The sequence below is a fragment of the Mustelus asterias genome, chromosome 10, assembly GCF_964213995.1.
Source record: "Mustelus asterias chromosome 10, sMusAst1.hap1.1, whole genome shotgun sequence".
Classification (NCBI taxonomy): domain Eukaryota; kingdom Metazoa; phylum Chordata; class Chondrichthyes; order Carcharhiniformes; family Triakidae; genus Mustelus; species Mustelus asterias.
Window position 1 is genome coordinate 79,257,157 of NC_135810.1, and position 14,305 is coordinate 79,271,461.

Genomic DNA, 14,305 nt, shown 5'->3' on the forward strand with positions numbered 1-14,305 from the left:
ACTGGCTTTGCAGAGCTCTGCAACTCCCCGATCGCTGGCCTCCCTGACCTCTCCGGGCAAGCCCCGATGGCCCTCCCTCCCGGCCAGTCCCAAACAGTCACAATCATTGTCCTCCCTCCCTCTGCCAGCGATCCTAGTGTAGAGTGACAGTGGGATCTCCACACCCATCGATTGCCCTCCCGCAACAGACCCAGTCCCCTCTGCCACTGCCCAATGCCCGGTGGGCAGTGTCAGGGGGCCAGGCTGGCACTGCCCAAGTGGCACCCCCCCTTGCCTCCGACCTCCTTGAGGGGCCTCAATGGCCTCTGTTCCCTCCACCAGGGTCAGCTGCTTGTTCCCCGTTAGTGGGGAACAGTTGTAAACCCCACTGGAGTGAACCACTCGTGGGAGGCGAGGGAGATGCTAGTGGACCTGGAGACTTCAGCCTCCTCTGCTCGAGGAGCGCAGCAGGCTGGGAGAATGCCCCCTATATGAAGGTAAGAAGAGGGTAAAAATTGAAAGCAAAGTTAGTTATATTTTCCAATTCAGGGTGAGAGCAGGAAACCACACCAGTTCAGTCAGCAATATACATGTAAAAGAGGCAAGGGAGGGGGCCTGAGCTGGACTGGAACAAAGTTCCACATGTCCCACAAAAAGGCAGTCATAATTAGCATGCATGAGGCTGCCACAGCAACACCTTTTATTGGGAAGGTGTGAGTGGAGTTGAAGGAGAAGTTGTTCAACGTGAGAACCCGCAGCCAGGCAGGTAGTGGTGAATAAGGACTGGTTGGCCCTCCATTCAAGGACGAAGCTGAGAGTTCTCAGATCATCCTGGTGAAGGGTGGAAGGGTAGAGTAGTGGTTCCCAACCAGTGTGCCACTGCTGTGCCATGAAGACCCTCAAAGTGTGCCACGAAAAAAGATTCAAAATTATTCAAAATGCATGTAATTAAACTAAAACTAACTTTCGTCTTTAGCTCTGTGGTTGGCATCTCCAAGACCCAACGAACCTTGGGCTTCTCACGCATGCACTGGCTGGGAAAGGGCCACATGTGCATGGTTTAGATTTTTTATGTTGGCCAGACTCACATGCATGACCAATGGGACTTGGAGCTGAAGACAAAGGCCCCATGTGCCTACTGAAAAAGAGCGCAAAATCCTGAGAGAAGCAAGAGAGACAGGGTGGGGTTAAAAAATAAAGGTTGGAGGACAGAGAGAAGTTTAAAAAATGAAGAAAAAAATGAAGAAAATAGGAAATGTCCCTCATTTTTTTTGATATTATGGAGGTGTACCATGACATATAAAAGATTGGGAACCACTGGGATAGAGGATTGATTTGATTTGATTTATTATTGTCACATGTATTAACATACAGTGAAAAATATTGTTTCTTGCACGCTACACAGACAAAACGTACCATTCATAGAGAAGGAAACGAGAGTGCAGAATGTAGTGTTACAGTCATGGCTAGGGTGTAGAGAAAGATCAGCTTAATGCAAGGTAAATCCATTCAAAAGTCTGACAGCAGCAGGGAAGAAGCTGTTCTTGAGTCGGTTGGTACGTGACCTCAGACTTTTGTATCTTTTTCCTGAAGGAAGAAGGTGGAAGAGAGAATGTCCAGGGTGCATGGGGTCCTCAATGATGTTGGCTGCTTTGCCGAGGCAGCGGGAAGTGTAGACAGAGTCAATGGATGGGAGGCTGATTTGCGTGATGGATTGGGCTACATTCACGACCTTTTGTAGTTCCTTGTGGTCTTCGGCAATGATGGAAAAAATAAATAAATCATAGATTGTGGCATCCCAATGCTTCTGGAAGCCCATATCAGCCTCTGAATTCTCAGCAAATGTGGTCGCATCCTAAGTATTTTGGCTGAATGTTTGCACTCTTTGCTGAAGATTGTGTCACCAATCACGCGTGCGGAATGTTTTAGTATTGTAGTAGTTTGTGGAGGCTTGAACCATATTGCAACCTAAGGTGGGGAATAAATAAATATTAACAAAACCCTCAGGAGAATATTATACAAATTCATTACTTGGACTTTACATTAATTAAATGAAGAGCTAAAGCTCATCCACGTGTCACAATTTTCAAAAGGTATGGGAAGTGGAATAATTAATGCTTCAGGGAGCAATTTTCATAATTTGTATGGTACAATTTTTTAGGATGGGGCATTATGGTGAAAATCAATTACAGTTATGGATAATCCTTGAGGATTTCCGAGCCTAAGAGAAGATCTGCAAGTGAATCCATTGTCAGAATACAGAAGTAGAGAGTGCTGGAAATGTAGAACCCGTTCATTCACATCTGAAAAATGAGATAAAGATTAACTTGTTTTCAATGTTAATTCATGGGACATGAGTGTCGCTGGCTGACCATCCCTCATTGCCCGAGGGCAGTTAAGAATCAACCACATTGCTGTGGCTCTGAAGTCTCATGTAGGCCAGACCAGGTAAGGCCGGCAGATTTTCTTCTGTAAAGTACATGAGTGAACCAGATGGGTTTTTCCGACAATAATTTCATGGCTATCGTTAAATTCTTAATTCCAGATTTTTAAAAAAATTATTAAATTCAAACTCCACCATCTCCGTGCGGGATTCGAACCCGGGTCCCTAGAGCGTTTGCTGAGTTTCAGGATTAATAGTCTAGCGATAGTACCACTAGGCCATCACATCCCCTGTATCAATTAGGATTCAGGTGAGGGATCTCACATAAGATGTTAAACTTCTTTTCAGGTGCTGATTGGCTTCATTTGCAAGTGTATTACTTTCTGACAGAGATACCGTATGTTCCCAAGGAGTGATCAATCTCACGGAAAAGTGGAACTCCAACCTTTGCCCAAAAAATTCCATAATTTTTCATATTCCTCATGTAAAAGTTCACCCTGACTTTCCACAGGGATTCTGCTCTGACGCAGCTCACTGACCTGCTCTTTGTGTTCAGGGTAACACAGCAGAAACCAGAATTTGAAGCAGGAGTTTTCTGATTGTTCAGCATCGGTGCTTGATCACAGAGTGCAATTTGCCCCCGAGATATCCGTAAACTTTAGTAATTTCCAGTTGGAATGATGGGAGCAAGATTTAGAGCAAACTGCAGAGTCCGTGTGCAGAGTGTGTGTGAACCATCAACATATTAAACCTTCCCAGAAATGGAACTAAGCTCACTGAACTATCATGAACAGTCTGATGGCCCCATAGGGAAATAAAAGGGAATTCTTAAAAACGTACCTTTTTATGCATCCTTCTTGCTCCAGTCCACTTCATTGCAAGCCCCAAGTGTCTGAAGCTGAGGGTCTGAAAGCCCAGTTCTGTGCTGACTGTGAGTCGCAAGCGTTGCAAGTTGTGAATGTAAACCACTCGGAAACATACCTGCGTAAAACTCAGCCCTTTGACTTTTTGCCTCAAAAAGGGTCTCAGAACTTTTACCTGAGTACATGCAACAAAAGAAAAACTGTCAACATTGAAATCTGAAGTAAAACAGAAAATAATGGAAATATCCAACAAATAAGTCGAGATGTGAAAGAGAAAACGGGGTCGTTCCATCATGACATCTGATCGAAGGATCCACTTTTCTTTCTTGGATGCTGACTGATTCGTTGCACGTTTTTAAAGTTTTCTGGTTAATTTAGAGTCATAAATCATAAAATCCCTACAGTGCAGAGGGAGGCCATTCAGCCCATTGAGTCTGCACCGACTCTCCGACAGAGCATCTTACTCAGGCACACCCCCCCTATCCCTGGAACTCCACACATTTACCCCGCTAATCCCCCTAACCTACTCATCTTGGGACGCTAAGGGGGAATTATAGCATGGTCAATCCACCTAACCTGCACATCTTTGGAGCACCCGGAGGAAACCCACGCACACACGGGAAGTACGTGCAGACATGGGAAGAACATTTAAAATTTTCATGATTTGCAGTTTGTTCTTTTCACCTTTGTCAGAACATAGTGTCGTATTTTCATACCCACAAAAAGCCAGGAATGGGTGCGGGAGTCATAAAACTTAAAATCACTGGACCGTAATTTTGAATTTCCCCCTCACAAAGAACAGCACACAAACTTCTCATAGACGGGAACAAATTTGTTTTGAGCTTTGGGGTCAGAACCCTGCACGCACATCCTGTGACATTGGGGTTGCCATTAAATGTGTAAGGGTATTAGCGGGGTAAATATGTGGGGTTAGATACTCCATCGAAGAGTAGGTGCAGACTTGATGGGCTGAATAGCCTCCTTCTGTACTGTAGGGATTTTATGATATGGACTGAGAGGAATTTAAATTTTTCTGATGGTGTTCAGGGAATATGCATGGCCCTCCACAGCTCTGAGCTTATGTATGTTTGCGGTGTCACCCTGGTCTTCTTCAGCTCTTGGAAGTTCTGCATCCTCTTCTGAAAAGATAAGAGGGAAAGGGCAATGTGGTGGCTCCTAAAGGCATGGAGATTGGAGAATCTTCCAAGAGGTTTTCACAATCATCTCCTCATTGGGATCCGAGAATATTCATAGCGTTGGATGGGGCATTGGCCTGAGCAGGTACTCCTGAAACTCTGCTCAGTGTTGTGTGCCATGTGGCCACCCAAAGTCTGGCATACTGCATGCAGCGGTGCCTGTCTGCATGTCAAGCAAGGAAATCTCACTCACTTTACTGGAGCGCAGAAGGTTACAGAAGTGCATTTGACACAGTATCCAGGTTCACTGATGGTCATCTGCTGAGCTAACCTGCAATATGCAACCAGGCTCCTTTGATTGTGGCTGGAGGGAACTCGTATCCAGCAAGGAAGAGGGTGTCCTTGCGAGCATATAGTTTGTTCAAAAGGATGTCACGGTTGTGGTCTGTAAATTGGGACACTGTGGCCTCCCTGGACTTTTGGCTGCTTCCATGATCCACTATCCTGGAATAAGGGTAGAGGACTATAAGAGTCAAAATGTATGGTACTCACAGTTTTTCTGTCATTAGCTTTATGCATTGAATGCTATTGAGGGGATAGTGTTGCGCTTTGTGGCATAGAAGGGCAGGGTTTGCCTTGCACAGGGTTGGTGGCCTCTGCATTGTATGACAAGGCAGGATGACAAGCAACGTCAGTGCATTGAGGACCTGAGGTCTTTGAGGAGCATTTTCTTGCGGTGCATCTGGGAGTGAGCTGGGGATGAGGGATTTCTCAGTGAGCTGCCTCCTCTGGGTTGAAGGCACTCAGATGAAAGTTGGGAGTGTCAAAAGCATTTGAATTCTGAGTGAGGGGTGCAGCAGCTGAGCCATGTTATTGTGGCCATTTGCAGAGCTGTGTGAGATGCTGCACCGTGCTGTATGAAAATTCACTGGCCTCCAGCACTGAGCAGCAAAGGATTGTTGCAGCAGAATGCACAGTAATACGATTTGGGCTGGATCGCAAAGTGATCCCAGCCTCTTTTGTCTTTCTCTTGGGCAGGTTGTGACCCCATTGGGAGACCCACTTGGGTCAGGAGGGAAAGTGTTTTTGAAGCATGAGTTTCTTCTTTCCCCAACAGCAAACAGCTTCCCCACTGCCAGGGTCAGCGAGATGAGTGCACAGCTGGAGGACCTTCTTCAATGAAATTCAAACGCTGGGAAGGCTTTGATCAGTTACACTGAAGATTTCCACTCGAAGCCATTGAGAGACTACAGTTCAAAGCGTTTCTTCTCTCAAAGAGCTTTCACTGACTGGCAGGTGATTGCAGCTTCTTTGAAAACATTTCACCTATCCAGCACATAACTCACCGTCAGCTGCACTTCTCTTCTGTCAGCCTTGACCATGCCATGGGAACAGCTTTCAACTTCCAGCTGTGCCGAGGGACAAAAACCAACAGCTCCGGCAGCAACCGGAGCAACCGCAGCTTTCTCAGCCTGTGCCCCTACACAGGACAGAGGGGATCTGTGCCCTGCTAAGATCTAATTGGACGGAGACAAGACCCCCCAACACAGAGGGTCAGCTTTCTCAACATGCGTGGACATCAGTGCCGTAGGAGGCTCTGGGTCTCCTGGCAAATCACTGATGACATCTGCAAGACCTCCTTTCCAGCGGAACAGATGGGCCCATGTCGTCTGTGTCCAACATGTCACTAGAGGTACACTCACTCACTCACTCACTCTCCCCCTGGATCTCGGCCTCTCCCCAAGTTTATTGTGTGGTCCGAGGAGAGAAAACAGAGATTTATGAATGTTATAAATGGCCTGTGTTGAGGGGAGGGGAGGACATCTGTGGAGGGGTTACAGTAAGAGGCTGAGTGAAGTGTGAGTGTTCAGTTGGAGCTGTGAGGTGAGAAGAATGGAGGTATAAATGTGTTCTCCCTGGGGAGTGCGGTGCAGGAGGATGCTGGGGAAGCCAGGGTGCAGGGTTTGGCACTCGCCTTTCCCACCCTCCTGAAGTTTTGGATTCTCGGGTGCCCTGTCTCCAGGTTGGAGGGACCACACCTCTGTTGGCTACTTCCACGCACGTCTTTTTAAAAAAGATCTACTCCATTTTTAAATAATAAAACCAATGTTCAGAATGGACAGGGCAGATCCGAATCCATCTCCTTGCTTGCTCCGAAAACCAATTCAAATTGAATCCAATTCAAGGTCCCCACAAGAGAGACAAACAAAAAGAAAAGGCATTTCCTTTTTCTTGTGCTTGATCTGACATGCAATCCTCGCCCAAAGACTGACAGGTTATCATGGTTTCTTCGAGAGGTTTTCTGTTTCCTCCCACCCTTAGGTGGGCTCACCTCACTGCAGCCCCTCAGATCCCACAGCAAGACCTTCAGGTAAGAGTGTGAAACCTGAGGAGCAGCTTTTCCAGATCTCCTCTCCATTCCTGCAGTTTCTGCAGCCTCAAAGATCCAAATGCTGGTAAACCTTTGTAGACCATGTTTACTCTGGGGAAGAACAATGGCAGGATGCACCATTTAGTTGTGGCATGGTGGCAAGCACTGCTGCTTCACAGCACCAGGGACCTGAGTTCAATTCCGGCCTTGGGTGACTGTCTGTGGAATTTGCATGTTCTCCCCATGTCTGCGTGAGTTTCCTCTGGGTGCTCCAGTTTCCTCCCACAGTTCAAAGATGTGCAAGTTGGGTGGATTGGCCATGCTATATTGTCCCTTAGTGTCTCAAGATGTGGAGGTTAGGGGGATTAGCGGGGTAAATTCATAAGGATACAGGGATAGGGCCTGGTTGGAATGCCCTGTCAGAGTCGGTGCAGACTCGATAGACCGAATGCCCTCCTTCTGCACTGTATGGATTCTTTTCCATCTATGAAAGACAAGGTGGAGAAGAATCCACCTAATGTTTTGACTGCTTGAGGACATGATGAAGAATGCTCTAAGGAATATGGTTAGAACTTGTCTGGTCAGAACTTATTATTCTGAGAAGGAAATAGGCCACTGCAACAAAAGTAAGTAAGAATGGGATCTGGTTATTGTGAGCATTCATTATTGTGAAACCTTCTGTAATTATTGACTGAAGTGTTTTGAATTGTCGAATGAAATCAATATGATAGATTAATAAGAAAAAGCAGCCATAATCAAAGTGTTTGCCACCTAAGGGCAACTAGAAATGAACAATAAATGTGACCTTTTGTCAAACAACAAAATAAATCCATGAATGTGAAAGACTCCCTTGAGTATAGTTTCTTTTCTCAGTCAAAGTTATTTCAGATAACTTCAGAAGGTTAATGATTTTCGTCAAGGTGAAAAAAGTCGTACGATGTTCTATGTCACCTCCTGGGTTGATTTCAATTACCCAAGTGGATTCAAGAGGAATTTTCCTAAGTATTTCTTCCCTTTAGATCCTGAATGTTTTTGGCAGTCAATGGGTGATAGAGTGCTCAATGCTGTAAGACTGTTATCCCTCGCCTCGATGCCGTCACGCAGAAATAGCTGACGCTTTTAAAATGTGTTTTATTGTCTATTAATTATAGCAGTAATAAAAGTACAATGCAGCATAAACAATTCATCACAGCTGCACGGTGTTGGCCAATATTAGGAACAGTGAAGTCTATAATGAGAAATCCAGTTTTATCTCTGTTCCATGAAAGAACTTTATTTAATTTTCTCGTTAACCCTTTGCATTATTTTAATGGGAATTTGTATTATATCCAGCATCTCTTGTAGACTGAGCAGCTGCACAGCAACACTAAAGTTCCCGGGGAGGCCACACAGAAATTGGCCCCTTTAAGTTACAGCTTACAGACGGCCAGAGACAAGGACACACACATTTAAACAAATTGACCCTGCACTACAAAAAGATTGAGAGGATACATTGGTTATATCGCAGACTGTCTTCAGAGGCTGGATTTAATGTTCCCGCGCCAGGGGTCATGTTAAATCCAACGAGTGGCCTGCCCACCACTTATCTCTTGCCTCTTCCACCACCACAGTTTTACCAGTGGCAGAGGAGGTGTTGGTGCTGCCAGTCTGTGGGACAATTGCGTCCCTTAATTGAGCGATTAAACTGGCAATGGGGGAGGCCCACAGCAAGCGACCAGCCTGTGTAGGCTGGTAATGGACAGGGGAGGGGAGATGGCTCCTTAACTAGCTCTCAGGGCCCATCGGACGGCCTACCATTGGCCTTACTCCTCCCCAGATTTCCCCTCCATCCCCCACTCCCCCAATGGCCTCTCCAAACCAGGCCCCCACCCCCTCACCAAATCCCACCCCCAAATACTTACAAAGTTCAAATCCATTGTTGAATGCCTCCTCAAACCCTGCGTACCATTCCAGCAGTGGCGGCCATGGTGCTGCCGGCACTTGAGAGCTGCCAGCGCCCCCACCATTTTAGCTGGTCTAAGCGTTTGAGCAGGAATCATGATGTCTCGTATAATTCAGCCCCTAGTTCCACAATCTGGATTGATTCTACTTCCAAATCTGAATCCACAGTATACATTTAGACATGGTGCTTGGTACTGACATTGCATTTTGCTTTGCTTCAGACCATGATTCACTTGGGACATAATTGAGAACAAAAACCAGGTTAAAAATACAGCATGCAATGAGAAGAGAAAATGCTCAAAATGCACACCAATATAGGTTAGCAGCTGAAAAGAGAAAAAAATAGGATAATGTTTCAACATTTGGCTGGAATTTTACCAGCATGCCCGCCCCGATTCCGAGGCTCGCTAAATGGTATTCTCCATTGGCCTCGGGTGGGATCTTACAAGCCTCGGGTGGGCGAGGTGGTAAAACTCCGGTGCATGTCTTCATTCCTTTCAGATGCTGATGGACCAGCTGTGTGCTTCCAGAATCTTCTGTGTGCTTCCAGAATCTTCTGCGTTCTCATTTCAGATTCTCGCAATTTTCTTTTCCTTTTTAACTTTGCAGTTACATTGTGGTTTGTCCGAGTGAAAATCAAACAGCAAGAACCACAGGCCAGCTGGTCCCTTTCTCCTGGGTGTTGTCACACTTCAGAGGAGTTGGCAGTAGTTAGTCTGCACATTGAGAACCTCATAGAGAGTCACCTCAGTCACTGTGTGTCATTTAAAGAGGATACAAGTGAACTGCACTTATCAGTGAAAAGCAGCAATTTAGCAATACAAAACGTTAGAATAATAGAATCCAATTTACTTCACTTCATATTTTCTGTTGAATTGGAGCCAGATAACTGGTGCGAGAGATTTCTAATTCAAATCTCTGGTGCAGAGGGACTCATATGGTGTATTCTTTAAAATCATTGCTTGTAATGGCAGTTCAGAATTCTGAGAGTAAAATTTGATGCTTACTGCCATGGTAAAAACTCTGTTGTGATATAAGCACCAATTTAATTATATTCCAGCAAAATCAGTTGAATGGAAAGCTTTTAGAAAAATAAAAATATTTTTTGAAGTTTGGAATTCAGTCGCAAATATGAAACTCTATTGAGTGTGAAAGCAGGATTAGCAGGGTAAATACATGGGGTTACGGGGATAGGGCCTGGGTGGGACTGTTGTTGGTGCAGGCTTAATGGGCTGAATGGCCTCCTTCTGCACTGTAGGGATTCTATGTAACTATTTACTCTGCAGTTGTAGTAAACATTAATTATTATATAAATACAAATTACTGCAGCTGCTGGAATCTGACACAAAAACAGAAAATGCTGGAAAATCTCAGCAGGTCTGACAGCATCTGTGGAGAGAGAATAGAGCTAACGTTTCAAGTCAGGATTACCCTTTGTTAGAGCTCCATTAATCATTAATCATTGCTGTGTTTTGGGTTTCAGAGTGTTCCACAGTTACCGTGTGCCAAGGCTCTCTATAACTATGAAGGGAAGGAACCTGGTGATCTCAGATTCTGCAAAGGGGACCTCATCATTCTGCGACGGAAGGTGGATGAGAACTGGTATCATGGCGAACTGAATGGTACCCATGGCTTTTTCCCAGCTAGTTATATTCAATGCATCAAGCCTCTTCCACAGCCACCTCCTCAGGGCAAAGCACTTTATGACTTTGAAGTAAAGGATAAAGAACAAGACAAGGACTGTTTGACTTTCTCAAAGGTAAAATAATTATTGTACAGATGTACCAAACGTTTGTTTTTAAGCTAGACATGTTTTACATTTACTCAGTGCATTATCATAAATTCAGCTGCAGAGTATCTCAACCCTTAGAGTTATTGGAGAGCACTATAACCAAAGATAATCTAACACAAATGTGGTATTGCTCTAACAGGTTCTTGTATTCCTTCAAAAGCTAGATAGGTGCTTGTCCTCTTGTGTTTTACAGAAATTTTGGTCGTGGTAAAACAATTCAGCAAATATCATTCAGCCTATCTAACCTCCCCCCATGTTATACGATCCGTTCACCAGCATATAGCCCCAAGCCAGTTTTCGCTGACTAGTGCAGACCTTCCTCTGACATTGGGAAAGTCTGCAGGTAGATGATTAAAATTACATAAACAACTTTGCAATACCTGTGCATGTTCAGTTGTTTTTGGGTTGCCACTAGTGCTGCAAAATATGTAATGTAAGCTGGGAAAATGTACAACGCTGCCAACTTTTATACATGGAGGAACCGGTTTTGAATGCGACATTGCTTTATGCTGAAATTCAAGTACAAGCTTAGAGTTGAGCTCGCTGTAGTATTCAGGCAGACTCAGGTAACAATGTGACTAATGATTGTCAACCTAAATAGGCTAATATAACACACACATAGCAAAGATGTAAATGACTGATTGGTTTCTCAAGACTAATTAGTATTTGAACAATCTACCAAGATAACTTATTTTAATCACTTCACATTTACTTCAAAATATTTGTAAGAAGCTTCATTCCCAATTTGTTTCACATCCTGTCAACATTACCTCTGTTTGCCCACCTTCAATTCTGCACAAAGTTTCAATGTGGCATTAAGGTTACACGCTGTTTACATTATGGTCCTACTTTTGGTTATGTTATTCCGTGTGCAGAGACTTCAAGAAGTTCTGGTTCCACCCAAGTTACGTTTCACTCCACGAAAAACTTTTATGCTTTATCCTTAGATCAGTTCAGAACATTATGTGCAGCAGCATAATGACACCCCACAAATCATTGTAAAATATACTTATAAATCATACAATCTTAAATCAAAGTTGGCTTGAAGTTATACTGCAGCCAGATGCTGGGAAAATCCGGTAAAAACCAGCTGGTGGACAGTTTGGAAGTAAATCATGCTGGTTATATACTTCCAATTTAATATTGCCAATTGAAAATCCTAAAATTTGTTTTTGGTCTTGTTGAACCCCAGCTTGTTTTATCTTCTATCTCAATGGGAAAGTACCTCCAATGTAGTGAGCGACATTCTGTCATTCTGTGTAGCATGTCAATGCCCTCTGTCGTCTGTCCGTCTATCATTATTTCCTCATTCTAACCAAACTGTTCTTGTTTTCTAAAGCCACTTAGCAGGCAAGTAGGGATTGAATTACAAAAATAATGAATGGTTTAGTTTCTAATGTAAATTTAGTTCAATTGGAACAAAATGAAAACCCATTTTTTTAAAAAGTGGCTCATTACTGAACTTAATTTCTATAAGTGTGGAAAAGCTGGAAAAGAACAGCAGGAAAAGACCATGAGGTTCATCCCATTAAGTTAACAGCACAATAAATATGTTTCCTAATTCTATTTCCTAACCCTACTGGAGCATAAAGAATGAAAATCAAACTTCAGCTAATTCAGGGAAATTCCTCTCTAACTCCCTCAGGCAATCAAGCAAGTTTGAGGGGGCAATACTAGCATGTGAGCATCATAAATCAAAAATAATTAGCAATTTACTCCCCCCCGCTTCCCTAATAGGAAATGGCCTCCTCCCATTAACTTATTAAAAATATTTGAATATACTGTACTCAACAATGGAGCATCCACAACCCTCTGGAGTAGAATTTCTAAAATTCACAACTGTCTTGACAGGAGAAATTTCTCTTCATCTCTATCTGAACTGGTCACCTCCTCATCCTGAAACAGTGCCCACTAGTTTTCTACACTCTCCAGGGAGGGGGGAAACATCCTCTCAGAATCTATCCTGTCAAATCCCAGAATTTAAAAAAATATATTAATTCATGTAGGTGTAGATGTAGGCCAGCATTTATTGCCCTCCCTAATTGCCCTCGAAAAGGTGGTGGTGAGCTGCCTTCTTGAACGCTGCAGTCCATGTGGTGTTGGTACACCCACAGTGCTTCAAGGGAGGGAGATCCAGGATTTTGACCCAGTGACAGTAACGGAAGGGCGATATATTTCCAAGTCAGAATGGTGAGTGGCTTGGAGATGAACCTCCAGGTGGTGGTGTTCCCATGTATCTGCTGCCATTGCCCGTCTAGATAGTAGTGTGCATTTGGAAGGTGCTGTCCATGGAACCTTGGTGAGTTTCTGCAATGCATTTTTTAGATGGTACACACTGCTGCTACAGTGCGGCAGTGATGGAGAGAACGAATGTTTGTGGATGTGGTGCCAATCAAGCAAGCTTCTTTGTCCTGGATGGTGTAGAGCTTCTTGAGTGTTGTTGGAACTACACTCATCCAGACAAGTGGAGAGTATTCCAACACACTTCTGACCTGTACCTTGTAGACGGTGGACAGACTTTGAGGAGTCAGGAGGTGAGTTATTCACCACAGGGTTCCTAGCCTCTGACCTGTTTTTGTAGCCACAGTATTTATATGGCTAGTCCAATTCAGTTTCTGGTCAATGGTGATCCCCAGGATGCTGATAGTGGGGGATTCAGTGATGAGACTGCCATTGAATGTCCAAGGTGATTTTTAGATTCTTTTTTGTTGAGATGGTCATTGTCTGACACTTGTGTGGGGCAAATGTTACTTGCCACTTGTCAACACAAGCTTGGACATTGTCCAGGTCTTGCTGCATTTGCATATGGACTGCTTTAGTATCTGAGGGGTCACCAATGATGCTGAACATGGTGCAATCATAAGCAAACATCCCACCTCTAACCTGATGATGGAAGGAAGGTCATTGATGAAGCAGCTGAAGATGGTTGGGTTGTGGATACTACTCTGAGGAACTCCTGCAGTGATGTCCTGGAACTGAGATGATTGAATTCCAACAACCATAACCATATTTCTTTATTCTAGGTCTGACTCCAACCAACGGAGAGTATGCACCTTGGTTTCCATTGATTTCAGTTTTGCTTAGGCTCACTGATGCCACACTCGGTCAAATGCTACCTTACTGACAAGGGAAGTCACTCCATCCTCGCCTCCTGAGGTTAGCTCCTTTGTCCATGTTTGGACAAAGGCTATAATGAGGTCAGGCGCTGAGTGACCATGGCAGAAGCCAAACCGAGTGCCAGTGAGAATCGTTTATATGTTTCAATGAGATCGCCTCTTATTTTCCTAAACTGCGGAGTATAGGCCCATTCTATTCTGTCTGTCTTTATTGGGCTATTGTCAGGAATCAATCTAGTGAACCTTCACTCCATGCCCTCCAAGGCAAGTATATCCTTCAATATCCTATTTATATTGCAAGGCTTATGCTACACCACTGTAATACTGAGTGAAGGTTGCGACATATTACTGAAAAGCCATGGCTTGCAGGGCAAGACACCACCAAGGTTTAAATGACATAAGGTATATAAGGAAGTAGTGTCTAGGTGACATTGGTTGAAGAGCCTAAATATGAGGAAAGAATGACAGAGAGTTACGGAGTGACATCGTTTTGAAGTCCCAGGAAACAATGAAATAGGGTTGGAAACAATCAGATGAGCCTAAATTTCAACTAATAAATGCAGGAAAGAGGACGTGGATGCAAGATGCCTACTTGTAGTGAAAGAACAAAAGAAGAAAGCACAGACAAGCAAAGACAAAGCTACTACTGATAATAAGAGAGAAATAAAAAAGGTCTTCTGTGTCAAATTGCTGCTGTTCCACACTCTCTTCCTCAGCTTGGACA

General features: G+C 44.1%; 1 protein-coding gene across 1 annotated transcript in view; it reads left to right on the top strand.

Annotated features, from left to right (window-relative positions):
- Nucleotides 1–14,305, top strand: part of LOC144499700 (E3 ubiquitin-protein ligase SH3RF3-like) — a 338,883-nt gene that overhangs the window by 233,623 nt on the left and 90,955 nt on the right. Inside the window, exon 2 of the mRNA XM_078222001.1 lies at nucleotides 10,157–10,432. Within this exon, the coding sequence (XP_078078127.1) occupies nucleotides 10,157–10,432 (276 nt within the window). The remainder of the gene's footprint in view (nucleotides 1–10,156; nucleotides 10,433–14,305) is intronic.